This window comes from Mesocricetus auratus, unplaced genomic scaffold, assembly GCF_017639785.1.
Source record: "Mesocricetus auratus isolate SY011 unplaced genomic scaffold, BCM_Maur_2.0 Super-Scaffold_100027, whole genome shotgun sequence".
Taxonomy (NCBI): domain Eukaryota; kingdom Metazoa; phylum Chordata; class Mammalia; order Rodentia; family Cricetidae; genus Mesocricetus; species Mesocricetus auratus.
The window spans coordinates 7989359-8008700 of NW_024429208.1; the positions used below are offsets into that span (position 1 = coordinate 7989359).

At 51.5% G+C, this 19342-nt stretch overlaps 1 protein-coding gene across 3 annotated transcripts in view; it reads right to left on the reverse strand.

Moving 5' to 3' along the window:
• Nucleotides 1-9216: 9216 nt before the first annotated feature.
• The window catches only part of LOC101829789 (heat shock transcription factor 2 binding protein), a 109072-nt gene continuing 98946 nt past the window's right edge, over nt 9217-19342 (reverse strand). For 2 of the 3 annotated variants that reach the window (XM_021227493.2, XM_040732077.1), the window contains exon 9: nt 9260-9515. In XM_021227493.2, coding sequence (XP_021083152.1) covers nt 9301-9515 — 215 coding nt within the window. In that variant the 3' untranslated portion in view covers nt 9260-9300. Of the gene's footprint in view, nt 9516-19342 lie in introns of all 3 variants that reach the window. The other variant, XM_040732079.1, reaches the window with a different exon arrangement.

The window sequence follows — 19342 nt, forward strand, 5'->3', positions numbered from 1 at the left end:
CTCTGCGGGCTGTATGTGGGCATTGTGCTGGTAAGCTGATAGACAGTCAGTACTGGGCTAGGCTGTGTCCTTCACCCTCGTAAAGATGCCACTGTCCCCCAATCCCAGAGTAGCAAGAACCTGGGAGAAGCTCCGCCCCCGACGCCCAGCATCCTATCCACAAGGTTCCTCATCTTGACTGCTGCCTGCTGTCCCTTCAGTGGAGAGAAACAAAGACCCTATCTCAAGCCACAAGGCCCAGGGGAGACTTAACCAGGAAGATCAACGGATTGATGGCACTGGGAAAAGTGACGAAGAAACATGAGTTGGGATGCGCATCCCTTTGTCTTTGCAGTGTGTGGTTTACTGGGCTTCGTGCAGGAATGAAGGGGGCAAAGACACAGAGCTGCCTGAACTGGCTTGATGTCACTAAATCCTCTCAGCCGTGATCACTGCCGGGTGAGCGGCTCTTCTGAACCTTTCCAGCGTCTGAACAGCCTGGACCGGCAGAAACACCCACAAACGTAATTAGCTCAGGAAGCTGAGGTGCTGCGTCACCCTCACACGGGTTCTGAAGCTCCAGGGTTTGCTGAGCCTTTTTCATTCCCACGCTTATTTTTAAGCCTTCCTGCCTGGCTGTCTTTCTTGAGGTACCTCTGGGGCTCAAGTAATGTGCACTCTCTTGAAGTTACAGAAGTCCTTAATGACTCAAATTTAAAATACCTTCCCAGACAAATAGATGATTGTTATTTGAGTGATCTACCTATGGACTGGATTGGCTCAAGTTAAATTTGACCTAAGGAGGCCTCCATAGGAACACCTGGGTCAGATTTTGTAGCCTAATGTGCCCAGCTGAGCCAGGTGGCTCTGTAACAAAAGCTCACCCAGCCCAGACCTGGTGGCTGCTGGCCCAATCCATCACAGACGGAGGCTGGGCTCACGCCAGCCTTAGATCTCATGTATGGCAGGCCCCGCCCCATGCCTGTGCCTCCATCCTGCTGTACTTCCAGGGCCTGTTGCCTGCCAGAGCAGGAAACCTTTCTATTCTGAGAGCTACATGGGGCTAGAATCAGAGGAGCCAACCCCGCCTGTTCTCATTTTGTCTTTAGGAACTGATTCTTAACTTTCTTTTTCATACCTGTGTGTGCTGTGTGCATACATATGTGTTCAAGGGCAAGAGGCCAGAGGGAGCCCTGGGGCATCCTGTGCTGTAATTCTCTGCCTTGTTCCTTTGAGACAGACTCTCTCAGAACCTGGAACCAGGCCAGGCAACACCTCAGCAATCCCCATCTCCTCCCCAGCACCGGGGCTAGAGCGGTGCATGGCTTTCCACACGGGTGCTGGGATCTAAGTCCTCATGCTTGCACAGTGGAGCGTTCTACTGGTGGAGCCATCTCTCCAGCCCTGATTTTTACCTTTCTATTAGGAAATTGTCTTGCATTATCATAGAGAAGCATAGAGCAACAACACTGTACCCACCTCACCTGCAACCTCTAACACAGGCCAAGGGCCAGCGTTCTCTCCCCAGTAATCCAAACACCGACCCCGCTACACCCACAGTTCCTTCATTTCAATGATCACTGGGCTGAAGCATCTCTTGATGTAAATTCCTTCTAGAATAATCCCAATACCATGATCACTTCCAGAAGAAGGGCTGATAATTCTCTGCCACACGAGAGCTTGATGCGTACACACACAGGGTATCACCACTGTGGCTTTTGTTCATTGGCAGTCTGACTTCACTAGAAGCCTGGGGTCCGGGTTGTACCCAGGGCTGCACATGACCACCAGATCTCCTACATCTGTTTTTTTTCATGTGTTTGTTGAGGAAGCTGGAGTACTCTCCTCATTCGCAGGTCTGCTCATGGCTTGTGGTACTGTTCACCATAACACTCCATCCCCTGAAAACCAGTGGCTAGTGTACGTGTCTCTTCAGGGGTCATGTGGACCAGGCAGGTCTTGAACTCTCAGAGATCCTCCCACCTTTGCTCCCAAGTGCTGGAATTAAAGGCATGCACCACCACTGTCTGGTCCCTAACCCGACTTTCTTTGTGGAACTTGCCTTTATGATGGCTCACCAGCACAAATGGTAAATCTCGAATCTGCCCCTTCATCAGTTAACGGAATAGCAGGTGTGTTCCTTAGCTGTCTCCAAAGACAAAGAGGTAACTAACTAAACTTACAAAGCTAAACTATGATGAGGAGTAAGAGAAGTGTGCCCCTTGAAGTGAATATGCCCCTACACCTATGTGATGAATGTTTGGATCCCAGTTGGTAGATGGCACAAACTTCAGTAGGACCTAACTGGAGGAAGAAGCTGATTAGGGCACATCCTTGGGGACGTCTGTCTCTTGTCCCCATGATCCCTTTGTGCCAAATGAACTTAGTATAGATGCATACACATGTGGGGGGGGGAGGCCACAGGTAGCTACTGGATGTCTTCCTTGATTGTTCCCACACTATTTTTTGAGACAGGCTCTCACTGAACCTGGCACTCATCTATTTGGCCAGGATGACCGGCCGATGAACTGCAGGGATCTGCCTGTCTCCACCTCTACCCCCAGCACTGGGCTTACAGGCTCCTGCCAGCATGCTTAGCTTTTTACGTGGGTTCTGGGTATCTAAACCCAGGTCCCTTATGCTCACCTACTGGGCCATCTCCCCAGCCCTGCTTTCTAGCCCTCGTCTTCCTTGACTTCCATGATCTTGATCTGTCTGGCATACCTCTCTGGCCATGACGAACTGAATCCCTCTTTAGACTGTGTCCGTCAGGTACTTGGTAAGAGAGAAGTTCAGAGTGAAACAAGCTGTAAAGCAGAGAGGCGTGGGCCGGGTGAGAGGAGTCCGCAGGCTTGAGCCACTGGGGGAGCCAGGACAGGAGGCTTCTGCATGCAGAGGGTAGCAGGAGACCTGCAGGAACCCCGTGGGAAAGCCTTCATGGCAGGAGGTATCTAGCAAAGGTCTGCCGCGGGAGCAAGCCTGGTGCGGCCCAAGCTCGGAGACGGAAGGACTGTGGTTAGAAAGGGAGAGAGGGGAGCCTGGCAGGAGAGAGGTTGGCTGCAGTGGAGAGAGGAGCCAGGGCACGAGATGAGTGACATGTGCTAGAGCAAGGGACGTTAGAGTGACTCGAACTAGGGTACAACCTTAGGACTGAGCCTGGCGAGACACAAAGCCTCTGTGGGTGACTGCCATGCAGGTAGACGGGCCAGGAGCTCGGGAGAAACCGGAGGAGCTGCTGGTGGTCACTGCTGCTGCCACCTCATCTGCCATTTCGTCAATAAAATACAGGAACACGGGGCGATGGCCCAAAGCATAAAGCAGGCGCCCACGAGGCTATACGACTATAAATCAGCAGTTGCTAGATAACCACAGACGATGCAGAGACCGTGTCCTGAAGAGGGCGAACGGATTCCCACCCTTAATGTGGTGTAGCAGGTTCCCTTCCTCCACAGGGGCACCGGGGAGGGGGCCCTGTACGCTGCAAGAACCAGCCAGGTGATCCAAGGCAGGATCACAACGGTGAGTTGGACAGGTGGTGTGTGATTGGATGATGTCATGAAGATGGCCCCTGGTCTGTGTGGACTTCTTCCTGGCAACCTAGGCTCCCTCCACCCCTGAGAAAACATCAGGCACACTCTGGCTGAAGAACAAAGGGGAAAAAGTTCGACTCAGTCCGAGGAGACAGAAGAACTAAACGTCAGTTTCCTTCCTGAAAGGGATCCTGGGTGGGAGGAGGACCTGGGAGAGCACCTGAGATCAGACTAAGGCAAAGACTTCAGAGAATAGCAATGCATGTGGCTCTGGTCTTTTCTTTATCACCAGTGTAGACACGGGTATAACAACAGGAACACTGGTGGGAGTCTAAGGAAATTCTCAGTGTCCTCACAGTAATCTTGTAAATGTGGGACTTGTCAAAATAAAAGTATTTAAAGGTATCTGGAACAGCCAGGGCAGAAGCCCTGTCTCATTCCCACCCCACCCCCCAAGATGTATCTGAAGCAAAGGTCAGCTGGTGATAATGGCTCAGAGGCCAAGCCCGCTTAGATACAGGAGGCCTGCCTTGCTTCCCAGCACTGACACGTCAACACAGAAGACAGCATGGGAAGCATGGCCCAGGTGGCCATGGAGAGCTGAGTTGGGACCAGGGTGGCAACAGGGGCTCAAGGGACTCTGTGTATGGCTCCTGGCTTGGGACAGGGAAAGAGCTGGGAAGGGAGAGAACCTAGGCTCACCAGACAGTGGGAGGTCTGGTAGGTAGACCGTGACCTTGAAAGCCATGTGTCTGATGCTGTCGTAGTTAGGGTTTCTATTGCTGTGAAGAGACACCATGACCACAGCAACTCTTACAAAGGAAAACGTTTAACAATTTCAGAGGTTCAGTCCATTGTCATCGTGACAGGGAGAGCGGTGACAGGCAGGCAGGCATGATCAGAAAGCAAAAGGAAGTGAACTGCGATCCTGGGCAGTATCTTGAGCAAAGGAAACCTCAAAGCTCGCACCCACAGTGACACACTTCCTTCAACAAGGCCACACATACTCCAACAAAGCCACACCTCCTAATTGTGCTGCTCCCGCTGAGCTTCTGGGGGCCGATTACATTTAAACTAGCACAGATACCCAGAGGTAAAAGCAGAAGGACGGACGTTAGAGGCCAGTTCTGGGTACACGGTGTCCATTCACACAGGGAGCTGCGTAGGAAGGTGTGCTGGGACAGCAGCAAGGGGCCTGTGGGTGTCCTGGAGGAGACTGGCCCTGCAGCTAGCACTCCAAGGACTGACCCACGCCGATAGACGTGGACTCCCTGGACGAGAAGGGGTTAAAGTGAGTGGACGATGAACACAGGAGGCTGCAATGCAGAGAGCCGGCCAGAACTGAGGAAGCATGGAGCTGATGGCCTTGGGGAAGGAGCAGGGCCCAAGAATGGACGTCAGGAGGGGCCCACGTCCACTGATCGGGAAAGGTAGCTGAGAGGATGTACTGGGCCCCAGTGTCTCTTCCGGGGTTTTGAGAGGGCTGGCATCGGGGTCTCCTGGCAGGTACAAAGCAGGGAGTGTGAGGAACAGCTGAGGGTCAGGGAGCCAGAACTGGAATGGCCCAAGCACCCTAAGCCGGGTGTAGGAAGGGAAGACTAGGAGAGGGGGCAGCCAGGAGCAGGGGTTGAGGGAGAGGGTATCCGGGAGGTTGTGGCTTAGGGTGGAGGATCACGGGGGAGTCCCTGACAGGGTCAATGCATAACAGGACAACTGAGAGCCTGGGAAGCTGATAAAGCTTGGTGGCAGCAGGCTTCAGTTTCATGGTCCCAAAGTGGGGGAGCTGCTTCCCGAGGCTGTCAGCCCTAGGGTGGCTCATAGTGGCCTCCCCTAGCCCTTTTGGTAAGCCAGAATTTAAAGCCAACTTTTGCATCTAAATGGATCATCCTTGAGTTGATCCTGAACCAACAGTGGCAACTGTCATGAGACTCTTGCCATCCTCTGGGATCCTGGTCCACTGTTCGCCTCATTTCACAAGAACTGAGGCCAGAGGCTGGATGGTGGAGGTCTGGCTGGTGGAATGGCCCCTGCAGAGAAGGGTTCTGAAAACGGGCTGTGAGGAGCAGCCGTGAGCGAAGCTGAACCCTCGAGCAAAGGGCGAAACTGGCTGGTTTGCTGTGTCAGGGCTGTCTCTCTTGGTGAAATTGTGAGAAAATGGTTTGTTTCCCAGTCCCTGAGCATGTGGAGGGACAGGTGTGTGTTTTACCTTGGTGAATCGGCTGCCCATGGCCACTGAGCGGCTGGTTAAGTTAGTGCTAAGCTGTTTGGTAAGGCTGACGCAGAGGATAAAGGCATGACTACCCAGCTATTTGAGGGATGTCCGGCGTGGGCGACTCCACCCAGATGTCAACACTGTGCCCTGAGTTGCCCTGACAGGTGCCTGTAGTGGAAACATGTGGGCGTGGAGTGCTTCTCAGAGATCAGCCTTCTTAGAAAGTGGGGGGAGGGGTGAAGGGCACAGGCCACCAGGGTTCTTGGGGAGGGGCAGGAAAGACAGGGGATGCTGCAAATTCTGGGAGGGGACTTGACTCTGGAATCCTTTAACACATTCCAGACTCAAAAATGAGAACCAGAAAGGGGCATGCTGGCAACACATGGTCTCATCAGGTCAAGTCCTTAGGCATCAAATAACTGGTGTTCTTGAAATAGTTCTGTGAAGTGAGTATGTTGTGGGCATGCTTTGTATCCAGAGGCTTGAGCAGTTACCCTTGCCGACCACAACCTGACGCCTGAGTATACATGGTCATCATAGGGCAGGAGCCAAGTCCACGTACCAACAGGTCCCTATCGGCCTCCATCACTTGTAAATACCCAGGACGGTCCTCTGTGGTGTACAGTGCATTCCTCCTACCCAAAGGTGAGAGCGAAGGCAGAGAACAGGGTTGGTAGCTGAATCTGGACACAGCCTCCGGCTCTCCAGGCCATCTCCTCTCTATGAGCTTCAGGTTTCTACTGCATAGGAAGGGACAGTGCTGCACTGTGGAATGGAGCCGGTACCAGCAGCTGGCCTAGACCCCGGCCTTGGGGAGGAGGGTCAGATGAGGCTGGATTCTCTGATGGGTAAAGGAGATGAGATGTTGAGAAGCAGAGAAATTGCCCAGCAGCTTAAATATGTCCCCAGTCTTGTTGGCTGCTGAACACAAGAAACACATCTACAAATACCCTTGCCATGAGGCTAGGGGCCTCGAGTCCAACTAATTCCCTTGTCTTTTGTATAGCAGGAACTTCCAATGGGTGTGTTAGCCCTGCTGGGCAGCCAGGACCCTGCCTTAACCCACAGAAAGCCCTAAGGCAGCCATCAGATACATGCACCCTGACTGTATACCCACTGCACAAATGTGTCACACATATACATACATGTATCTCCTGTAGTCACAGGTCATGCATATTCATGCATGCGCATCCAGCACATCAGCATCCGTGTACCTTATCACATACCATATCACTGGCATACATTCCACACAAACACATCAGCTGTAAAGCAAAGCAGCTCCGTTACATACAGGAAACTGCAGGGCCAAAACACCTGATCAAAAGCGGCAGATGAATGGAGTGACGCTTCAGGACACAGCATGCAAACACCAGCTGCATTGCTATGCATCTACAGCGAGCAAGCTGAAAGGGAAGCTAAGAAATGATTACATATGTGATTGTATCAAAATGAGTAAAATACTTAGGAATTCAGGAGGAGGTGGAAGATTTACACCAGAAACTACAAAATGTTGATTAAAGAAATTCAAGATGTGGAAAGACACCCTACATTCGTGCCTTGGAAGGTTTTCAAGACAGCATCTTGCTACGTAGTCCAAACTGGCCTTAAACCTGTAATCCCCCTGCCTCATCCTCCAAACACTGGGATTATAGGCATTTAATTAGAAGACTTAACACTGCCCAGGCATTAATGCTACCCAAATCAATATATAGGTTCAATGGCATACTTACTAAAAGTTCAACAGTACTGTTGAAAGAAAGGAAAAACCTATCCTAAAATTCATAAAGAATTTACAAAATAGGCTATGGACTTGAATAAACAACCCCCCCAAAAACCCACAAAAGACATATGACTGACCAATAGGCACGGGAAAATATGTTCAGCAGCACTGGTCACCAATGAAGTGAAAAATCACGGTCATAAGAAACTACCTCACACCCACAGGATGGCCACTATCAAGGACACAGAAGTTAAGAAGCAGCAGGGAGGCTGTGGGGAAAACAGAGATCACATGGAGCCTGGCAATTCTCTGTCTGGGTCTGCACCCTAAACACATCCATACTTCCAAACTCGGCATACACTGCTCATAACAGCCAAAAGGTGGAGGCAACCCCAGGGGCCACCGTCACATGAGTGAAAAGCCATGGTACGGAAGCTCCATGGAAAGGAGTGTTAATCAGCCTTAGAAAGGAATGGAGTGCAGCCACACTCGGCAATAAAGGGGGACCCTGAAGACACTGTGCTCAGTGAAATGGGCCAGTTATCATAGGACAAGGCTACCTGTGTCAGTGAGGAAGAGCTGTGGAAGGAATTGAGATGGGGAGTGTTGGGGACTGGGGAGCTTGTGGTTAATGGGACAAAGTCGCAGCTTGGGGAGATGGAAGGGTTGTGGGGGTTGGGGGACTGTACAGTGAAGACTGCGTAACTGAGCTGTGCAAACTCATAAAGGCATCATGCCATTTTATCACCATTTTCAAAGGACGTCACACGGAGTACAAACTAAAGAAGTCTGGTTGCTGGCAGAGGTGGGGTTCTGCCCAGAGTCCAGAGAAGGGATGTGGTGTGTACAGTGGAGAAGTGTGAGCGCCAGGGGACAGTCACCTCTCTGGGATACAGACCCTCAGGGCGCGTGCCCTGGAGATGGAACCTCAGTTTGGCTTCTCCAGTGGTGGAGACACTTCCCGAGGTCCTGACTCAGAGGTGCTTCTGTGGCTCAGTCCCTGGCTTCAAAAGTGTGAAAAGTCACCCAGGCAGGGGCAGCCAGGAACCATGGAGCCTTCTGGAACATGGCTCCCTCCTCTACACACCACTAGCTCCTCAGACACTAGAAAAGGAGTCAGTGGAAGCCCAGCTCAAAACTCCCTGGGCAGGGACTTTTGTAGCCCTCCCAGGAGCAGCTGGGATCCCCACCATCAGAACACAGGAGTCTGAGAGACCACTGCTGGGGAGTCACCATGGAGTTAGCGAGTTCAACGCTGAGCAGGGTTAACATCTGCTGTTACCACAGGCCCCCTACTCTTGGGTGCACTGAACATGGAGGCATCAGCCAATGATATCCCAGCAGGTGCACATGGGTGCCAGAGGGCAAAATCACCACAAGCAGAAAGACAGAGATTTGGAAACGGATGCAGTTTAAGAACATGCATGACTGTGACAGAGGAGCGCTCTACAGACTTCAAGGGACAGAAACTGGGAAAAGGTGGGATTTGAGGTACTGGGTACCTTATGTTGCTTTTCCTGGTCAGGACTTGACCCGAGGAAACTTCTTCGGCAAGCCAGTGATGCTGGCCTGCTGGGGAAATGTGGCTGTCATCTCCTTTTCCTGAGTACTCAGGTAAGATAGGAGCTTAGCTTTAGCTTGGTGAGGTAGAACTTGAGTTTTCAGTTTTAGCCTGGTTTTCTAAAGTCCTGCGCAGGAGACTAGAACAAACCCTTGCCTTCCTGAAACCTTTATTTGACATACGAATAGCCTTCTGGGAATGCAAACACTTTCTACCAAGAGGGGCAGGAAAAAATGCCTCTGGACTGTAAGAGAAACTCTTCTGGGTCAGGGTGGGTGTTAGGGAACAAGCTTAGCATTCAAACCTGCAGCTGACAAGAAGGACTGAAGTTCTTCCCAAGAGCCAGAAAAATACTTGGGACAAGTGTCCAAACCACCGTTGAGGATCTGGAAGGGTGGTGCTGAGTTCGGAAGTTTGTTCTTGGCAGCCACTTGCTCCTGGTGATTGCAGAGTGTGAGGACCGTACTGGACACGGCCAGGTGGGGCAGAGGAGGTGAGGTGTGTACACAGGAGCTGTGACAGACACAGGGACAGCCTGTGAGACAGGTGGCTGTACCTCCTTCCCACCCACTGAACCACAGGAATGTTCTGGTGACTCAAGGCACTGGCAGAATTACCACCCTCCCCGACCCTCAGAGCCTGCTGCAGGCCTAGTCCAAAAGCAGGAGGGAGTGTCTCATAGTGCCTCCCTGCCCTGCTCACTTTCTTTTTTTCTTTTCTTTTTTGTTTTTTGTTTTTTTTTGTTTTTGTTTTTTTGTTTTTATGAGACAGGGTTTCTCTGTATTGTTTTGGAGGCTGTCAGTCCAGCTCAGCCTCAAACTCACAGAGATCCGCCTACCTCTGCCTCCCGAGTGCTGGGATTAAAGGCGTGCGCCACCACTGCCCGGTGCTCTGCTCACTTTCTAAGGACCCTAGAAGCAACCTGCAGTTTCACCCAAAATTAATTCTTTCCCCAAAATGGGCAGCTCTCCAGATGGAAGGCTGAGTGGGACTGGAAAGGTGTCTGATGCACCGGCCCCAATAGCTATCCAAACTTCTTAAAATAAAACAAAAATACGAGGAAGGCAAGTTGGGAATAAGAAATGCTTCTGGGAACCCTGGAAGACAACGGGAGTGAGCTGAGGTGGGTGTTGTTATGGGGATGGTGTTGGAGTGAGCTGGGTTGATGGTGTTGGAGGGAGTTGGGGTGGGTGTTGTGATGGTGACGCTGTTGGAGTAAGCTGGGGTAATGGTGTTTGGAGTTAGCTGGGGTGGGTGTTGTTATGGGGATGGTGTTGGAGGGAGCTGGGGTGATGGTGTTGGAGGGAGCTGGGGTGATGGTGTTGGAGGGAGCTGGGGTGGGTGTTGTGACGGTGTGGAGCTGCTGTGAAGGGTCCAGTAGAGCATGAGCTTACTAAGAACCTGCAAGGGCACACCAGCATTTGCATGTGCTATCAAAGAAAGTGAGGCACACAAGGCTTTCCAAAGGGAGCAACTGAAAACTAGAAACCCATAGCTATCTGAGTGCATGTACACTGTGCCCAGCACATAGAAGGCTCTGTCTGGACCAGAACACCCAGAGTAAACAAATCTAAGCCCATTTTCCCACTAACCAAACCCAGTTGTGGGGTAGTCCAATGCCAGACTCGGACAGTTCTATTATCTGCTATCCATAGCAGGGAGGCCTCCTGTGCTTCCTCTCTATTCACTGGGGAACAGTGCAGCTGTCCCTGGCACTGGATCAGAGCGCTCAAGGGCAAGCTGGCTCACCCACCCCAGGTCATTAACTTGCATTCTTCACCCTTCCCTTGGTGTCCCAGACCTTCCAGGCATGGAACTTGGGACCAAGATTCTGTTCAAAGAGCAGGAAATTCTTAGCCTGAGGTGGGGCTTCCCTGCTGTTTCCAAAGTCTGATGGCCAGCCTGACATTTGGATCCCCGAGGAGCGCATAGCCGGCTCACTCCTATAGTCTGCACACAGCCAGACAGAAGTGAACATTCTGCTGAAGCAGCCAGATGGATGTTCCTGAGTGACCTGGGGCCTGTGTGGATGACAAGTAATTGTGGATACACAGGACAACTCAGAGGATGCTGGGCACAGATCTGTAAAGGCTTCCGGGTGGCATCTGGTCCCAGGACTGTCTACCTGTAGCCTCCAGGATGTGCACCCAGCTGATCTGTCTGCCATGCTAGCCCTGAGACTTCTCACCAGCATTTAGCAGATGGCAGACTATCTGTCTGACATTTCCACCAGGCAACGCCCCTGGGCTTTTGTGCCACACAGAAGGTGCCCTCAGAGGTGCCCTTGCCACAGAACTGAACTCATGTCACCTCACAGCAGGCCCTATTTCTGAAGGGCAGAGCCTCAGAAAGGATCACAGTCCTTAGACATACCACAGCTGAGTGGCAGCCAATCCCAGGCCCCACTCATGGCTGCACAGACGAAGACACCTCCACCCTGCCATGCAACTCTCACAACAGAGTGGGACAGCCTCACTCTCATAAGGCCTCCTTGGTCCAGAGGATGAAGGAATGAGAGGAGGGGATGAGGGAGGAGGGAATGGAGGAGAGGCTATGGAGAATGACTATCCACATGTCTTTATGAAATGTTGGGCCGTGCTTTCGCTGGAACAGGTTTTCATATACATGTACTATTTCCAGACACAGTGATCCAGGGCCTCTGAATACTGGTGGAGGAGGGAGGCTCTGTTCTTCCCTGTGAGTCCCTCAGGAGCAGAGGCTCCACCCCCAGATCCTCAGCTACGGGGGGCCTTGCTGCTCCATCCTCCAGTATGGGCTATTGAGTCAAGTGTCTATGCTCTCCTGAGACATGCCAGAGATTCCAGAAGGTAACCACCCCTCTTGAACACTGCCACCACCCCTGCACCCCGGCACTCAACGACTTGTGAGCACACTAAGGGCAAGGTCCAAGAAGGCCTTGGAGATGCCGCTTGTGGCCATGGCCCTGACCTGAGGGCAGGAGTAGATGGGAGCCAAGGGTGGTGACATCTGCCTGATTGGGGGATCCTGCATTTGGCTCAAGAACACTAGCAACAGATCCAACTCAGCAGATACAGCAATGGAGAACCCAGACACGGCTGGCTCCCAACTACTCCAGAGACAGAAGTCTACGTCACCAAGACCAAGGGTGGTGAAAGGTGCTAAGTGCAAGCAGAGGGTCTCTGGCACACTCATTCTGCACACTTGCAACCTCCTAGGCCCATCTGGGCAGGGGACGAAGGGGTCCAGGTGACAAAGTGACATGCTGCTTGTAGCCTGAGTAGAACCCCTATCTGGGAGCACAGCTGGCTGCATAATAAACTACAAATTGTCTCCCAGAGCTGGAGGCTAAAGTCTGGGCCAAGGGCTGGCTGGCTCCTCCTGAGACTCATGGGGTCTTCCCTGGGCCTTGCCCAGATGATGTTGACCTCATGCAATCAGTGGCTCTTAGAGGAATTTCTCGGTTCTCTGCCTTGGTCTTCATGTGACCATGGTCTATATGTGTAGAAGTCTGTGTCCTAATCTCCAACCCTTGTGCTGTGGTGTGTGTGTGTGTGTGTGTGTGTGTGTGTGTGTGTGTGTGTGTGTGGCTCACGTATGCAAGTGAGGGCATGTGTGTGCCGCAGCATGTGGAAGCCAGAGGAGACCTTTGGGTGTTGGTCTTCATTCCCATCTTATTTGGAACATGGTATGTGTGCTGTGTTGACCAGGATAGCTGGCCCCAAGCTTCTGAGGTCTCCTCTCTCCACCTCCCATTCCTGGAAGGTACACTGGGATTAGAGATGCTATGCACAGTGTTCCAGTTTACATGGGTTCTGGGGATACAAACTAACCAGGCAACAACTACTTTACCCACTCAGTCCCCCTGAGTTTTCCTCTCTAAAAGGACACTGGTCCTGTTGGATGCAGGCCCATCCCACTGTAGCTGAACTACCTCTTGACCACATCTGTCAAGAACCTCTTTCTGAATAAAGTGCTTCTGAAGTCCTGGGGGTTTCGCACTTAGCATCTCTGAGGAGGAGATATGATTCAACCCATGACAAATTCCTGAGTGAATATATAACTTTACATCGTAACAGGTGCTTTGGCCAAATCCTGGAGGTCCACCACAGCAACCTAATCAGGTTGCAAATATTAGGAGTGTGCTATTTCCAGAAGACTGCTTTCTGCCCCACCCAGGCTAGCTTCTGTCCCCTGGCACATCTTGTTGGGACATGGCGTGTCATTCCTGCGGCCTATGCATAGCTGCAGGGGCCATCTGTCCTGCTTCTGGGTCTTGCATGGATTGCTAGGGAGCACGGTCCCAGCAAGCCAGACGACAGCAGACCCGCCTCCCGCAACCAGCCTTCCTCCTGCAACCAGCCTTCCTCCCGCAACCAGCCTTCCTCCCGCAACCAGCCTTCCTCGTGCTGCTGCCTCCCTCCGCCTGCCCGGAGTGACTCAGTGGGCACAGCTGGGCCTTGTTATTCACCTTGGCAGCGAGCGAGGCTGGGTCATTCAGACACAGAAAACAGCACAGGTGACAAAAGCTGCCTTTCCTGGTCACTGCTAGCCTAACCACGTGCCATTTGGGAGAGCCCAATGCACTTTGTCTGCACTCAAACTATTCAGAAGTTTGAGGTTTGTGGTACAAAGTGGGGGGGGGCTCTGTCCACTTCGCTTCTGCCTAGATGCCCCTTGATCACAGGACTGGCTCCCAGGTCTGCGGGTCCTGGACTGAGGGAGGCCTGCTGCTGGGAGCCCTGACCCTCTTCTCAGGGTTAGGACTTCGGTCATCCCATCTGTGCCCTAGCTCTTTCTATGACACATTTCTAGCAAGTGCTGGCATGGAACCTTCTCTGGGAAACATGGCCATCTCCTTTGTGTGTGGTGGGAAGGGAAGAAGCAGAAGGGAAAGAGGGAAAGAGAGGGGGAGACAGACAGAGAGACAGAGACAGAGAGACGAAAAGAGACAGAGAGACTCTACCTACAGACGAGGCTGGCCTCACTCATTAGTTGAAGGCGATCTTGAACTCTTGTCTCCTCTCAATATTAGGTTTACAGATGTGTACCACCACCCTATAATGCTGGAGACTGAACCCAGGGCCTCACGTATACCAGCTGGGCACTTTATAAACCAAGCTACATTCCCAGCTGTATTTTTTTAAGGGACCAGTGTACCATAGGATGAGAAAGGGGTTCAAAGCGCTAGCCATGAGGAGAGGAAGCATCCTGCCTCCTTGCACTAGGTAAAAGGAAGGTGGCCCAGCATGGCCCAAGAAGTTCATCTCTGCTCTCAGCTGAGCTGGGTGGGTCACCTTTTACAGAGGCAAGTCTTTGGATAGAGGAAGGTTTTGTTTGTGTGAGGTTACCTTACTGAGTCACACTTGGCATACAGCAACTTGCCCATATTTAGGGTGATGCTTGTGGTACATTATGACTTAAATGTATGGAGAGACTAGCCAAAGAATGAAGTTTGACGTAGTTTAATACAAACCTTTGGGGAAATTCTTGGCAACAACAAGAAAGTGAGCTTGCCCATCACATCCAAGGATCCTGGGAAGCCTCCCGCTTCTCCTCAGGCTCCACCCCACCACTGGTCCCACTCTCCCTCCCATGCAAAGCTGACAGTCACAGCTGAGCTTCTGGCCATTAGAGCCCAGCTGGGACATTCCAGAATGTCCACGGGGACCTACCTAGGCCCTTTCCTGGCTCCTCTCCCTTAGCAGCTGTCCAAGCAGCTAAGCTGGACGCTGACCTCCAAGCCTGTGATCTCCTCAGGATGGCATCTTATCCACACACTTTCTTTCTCATGGGTGTGCTTCCAGCTTCTGGCTATTCTCAACAAGGCTGCTGTGACCACACAGACAAGTCTTTAATTAGCCTGATATGTTCATTTCTCTAGAACTAGATTGGCTATGTGTGTTTCCCCCTGCTGTGACAAACACCTGAGAGAAACAAGTTAAGTGAGGGAAGAATTGTTTTGACTCACAGGATTGGAGGTTTCAGAGGCTCCCGTGTGTGACTGGCTGGTTGTGCTCTTACTCGGCTATCAGTAAGGCAAGCACCGTGGCCGGAGGTGTGGAAGGAAGCTGTTTACCTCACTACAGCAAACAAGCCCTCAGCCAGGGAGGGGCTGGGGGCTCAGTGTGTCTTTCTAGGGCATGCTCCCAGTGACTGGTTTCCTCCAGTTGGGTACCACTTCCGAGATGCCACACCTTCCTATAATGCAATCCTTTCACAAACGCACTGATGGATTAACCTACTGAGGAAATCAGAGCCCTCCGGATCCACTCTCTTCCCCAAAGTTCCACCTCTGAACACCAGTGGAGCAGAACCAAGCCAACAGGAGCCTTCCGGGAGCCACTTCATATCTAAACTCTAAACAGTGTACACTTAGCTATCAAAGAAACTTCCAGACCGTGCGTGCATGCATGTGCACGCATGTATCAAAGGGTAGGTGCGTGTGCCTGTGCATACTGATGTGACCAGTCAGTGTCTGGTGTCCTCCTCAACCACTTCCTCCTTATCTTCAGGCAGGTCTTTTCGCTGAGCCTGGATCTCACTGGTTCAGCTGGGCTGGGTAGCCAGCAAGCCCCACCTCCTCGGTGGTGGACTGTAGGTGCAAGTCACTATGCCTGGCTTTTTATGAGGGTGCTAGGGACCAAAAGCCAGGGCCTCACGCTTATGCAGCAAGTGCTTTTCTGACAAAGCCATTTCCCCAGCTCCTCCCTCCTTACCCGAGACTGCTCTCTGGAGTGGCTTTACCAAGTTTCAGACGTGCTAGCTAGCATGGTATGACTCTCAGCTTCACCACAGCTCAACACCTGGCACAGAGCTTTGAACACTCCTGCGAACTACGCTTCTGGGTGTGGCTCTCATCTGCAAATTCCTGTTGACTGACGGACGGCGCTGATGCGCTGGTTGACGTATGCTGACCCAAACCTATGGGGAAACTCTCAGCAACAGTAAGAAACTGAGCTTGCCCATCACATCTGAGGACCCCGGGACGCCTCCCGCTTCTCCTCAGGCTCCACCACCACTGGTCCCACAGCTGAGTAAATGTCACTCACAGTGCCCATTTTGATGCTGGACAGTTATGGTGTTGTGGGATTGAGGAATTTACTCAGAATTCTAGATGTAAGTCCTATTTTTTTTCTCTGCAAAAATCTCCCTATCTGGGGTTGTCTTTTCAGTTCTTCTTCCTCTTCTTTTTCTTTTGGTTTTTGTTTATTTTTGAGACAAGGTCTCATTGTGAAACTTTGACTGGCCTTGAACTCACAGATATGCCTGAGCTGGGATTAAAGTTGTGCATCACCACATCTGGCCCAGTATCGATTTTAAACCCTTCTCCACTGGATAGTCTTTCACTTTGGTCAGAAACAGCCTGTGCATTTGTGTGTCTGTTCTGCTCCACTAGGAGGCTGCCTGCCTCATGCCAATATCATGCCTTCACCATCGTGGTAACTTACATACTAAGTTTCAAAGTCAGACCATATGTGTCCTCAACATTGAATTTTATGTTTTTCCCCTTTCAGCAGTGGTGATTGAACACACAACCTTGAACCATCTAGGCGGGCCCCTCCTACCTCCCCCACCACTTTTTAACTTTTTGGGACATATTCTCAAAGTTGCACAGGTCCTGAGCTTCCAGTCTTCCAACTCCAGCCTTTAAAGTAGCTGTGGTCACAGGCCTACACACCGCCAGGCCTGGCTACTCTGCATTTACCAGATTTTACCAGATTCTACCCCCTTTCTGTTTCCCTATGGAGTTGAGAACCATTGCTCTCATCCACAAAAGACTCTTAGGATCCCAGCTGGACTGCTTCAGATGGGCAGATTAACCCTTTAATACTGTGATTCCAATCCATAGACTCAGCATCTCTCAATTTGTTCTATCATCGACCTATCCATCTCTCAACCTATCTGGAGTGGCCGAGTCTGTCTGTCCATCTAATCTATCTATCTATCTAGGGTGGCTGGGTCTGTCTGTCTGTCTGTATATCTATCTATCTATTTGGAGTGCCTGAGTCTGTCTGTCTATCTATCTATCTATCTATCTATCTATCTATCTATCTATCTATCTATCTGGAGTGGCTGAGTCTATCTGTCCATCTAATCTATCTATCTATCTATCTATCTATCTATCTATCTAGAGTGGCTGATTCTGTCTGTCCATCTAATCTATCTATCTATCTATCGGGGTATCTGAGTATATCACAGTACATGCGTGGAGGTCAGAGGACAGCCTGCAGGACTCAGTTCTCCCTTTCCACCTTGTGAGTCTTGGGAATTGAGCTCAGGCCACCAGACTTGGCAGCAAGAGCCTTTACCTGTGGAGTCATCTCACTCGCCTGCATCTCCATTTAATTCTTTTATTTCCCTCACAAAGTTTTGTATGTCAGTCAATCTGCACAATTTCTGTAAGATTCATCCCTAGGTTTCCACATTGGCTAGTGGCTTTGCTTTCATTTTGACTATTTGCTGCTAGTGAACAGAATATGATTAATTTCTATACATTAATCTTGTATTTGCTTAACTAAACAGTTTACTGAGCCAAGGAGGGTTTCTTTGTACATCTGCAACCGGTGATGTCACCTAAGCATTGCAGCTGGCTTCCACCCTTCCAGCTGAACGCCCTCCTCTTCCCCTTTCCCGCCTTGTGACTCAGAGCGGGATCCAGAGTGGAGGCCAGAGTGGAGGGCCAGGTACCTTTGTGTTGTTCCTTCTCCTAGTGGGTGTTATGGGTTGACCTGTGACCCCTATCACTTTCTGTTGTAGATCTACCCCCAGGGCATGGGAGAGGGATCCCACCTGGAGGTGAAGCCATTGCGGATGTACTTAGCACAGATGGAGCCATATTGAGCAAGTCAGGGCCCTGTCTGATACACATGGAGTCTTTATGGAAAGATGTGTGGATACAGACACGCTTGGGTATCATATGAAAATGGAGGCAGGCGTCGGGGCAGCACTTCTGCAAGCTGAAGAATGCCAAAGGCCACCAACAACAGTCTCCTCAAACTGAGAGAACCAGCCTGCTCGATTTCAGACAGCTCCAGACTGAGACGAGTTCCTGATCTCTGTTGGGCAAATGCCGCAAGTATCTCACAAGCAACAAGGGAGGAAGGGGTTCTTGGGGCTCAGGGTTTGGAGGCACAGTCTTCTGTGGAGGGAAAGGCACGGTGACGGGGCTAAGGCCACAGTCAGGAAGCACAGAGAGATGGATACCAGTGCTCGGTTCACTTTTTCCCCCTTTGCTTCTCTAACTCCCCAGCCCATGAGATGGTACAGCCCCAAATCAGGGCAGGTTTTCTTCCTTCAGCTATCCTGTCCAGAAACTGTGCTCACAGTCACCCAATGTGTGTCCCACTGATGCCCTAGGCCTTCATCAACCCGCTCAAGTTTACTGGGAAGTTTAACCAACACTGCATGGGGCATCAGCGGTGCCTCTTGGTTACCCTAAACATGCTAAGATTCTTACACTTGAAAACAATGAAACAGAAGCAGCACTTAAGTCCCCCAGACCCTGGCCAGGGGAGCTTGGCCACCGCATTTGCACTCATGGCTACTGCTCTTGCCCACCCTAGCTTAATGGCAGGCACAGTGGAGGAGGCCACCCTTCCCTCTGAGCTCCTGGTCTTGGCAGTTGGCTCACTTTGCCATGTCTCCTTGGCCAAGAGAGGCAAGGAGAGGGCGCTAGACTAGAGTGTGGTCCACCTCCATCCCAGCTGGGGCGGTCACGGGGCCTGACACACGGTCAGCCCTTCCAGCAACACGCAATGTGGCTCCTTTGTGTGTCAGGCAGACAACTGAGATGTGGGTAATGTCCACAAGCCCTCACTCTTACCCTCGCTCTGGTAGGATCTGCACCCAGTGGAGTCTGGCTGGTGCGGGTGGACAGTGCTCTTCCTGAGTCTCCTAAAGTCTTATCACTCCCCACCAACTCCATCCTTTCTGTAACTCTACCAGCACTAACCTGGTGCAGCGCTATGAGACACTGGTGTTCTGGAAGGGCAGCCTTTGCTACACCCTCCTACCAGGCCTCCCCAAATCCTCCTTCAACCTCCTGCAAGGATTAGCAAGCGCTCATGGATTTGCAGCCATTGGGTGTCCTGGTCTGGCAAGAAGTACACACAGAGGCACGGGGCATGTGTTGGACCCCAACCTAGGGCTCTAGACTGATGCCTCCCCTCTCCAGAGCTCAGATCTCAGTGCCTCTGACACCAGCCTCTGCCACCTATCCAGATGCTTAAGAAACAAGTCTGGGGCAGTCTCCTCTGAGCTGTTTGTCTCCTACTCCCAAATCGGAGTTTCATGCTAAGTAGCGAGCAGCGCAATGCAGCCAGGAAGAGCTTCCTTCCAGAATAGGAGAGTCTTGGCTC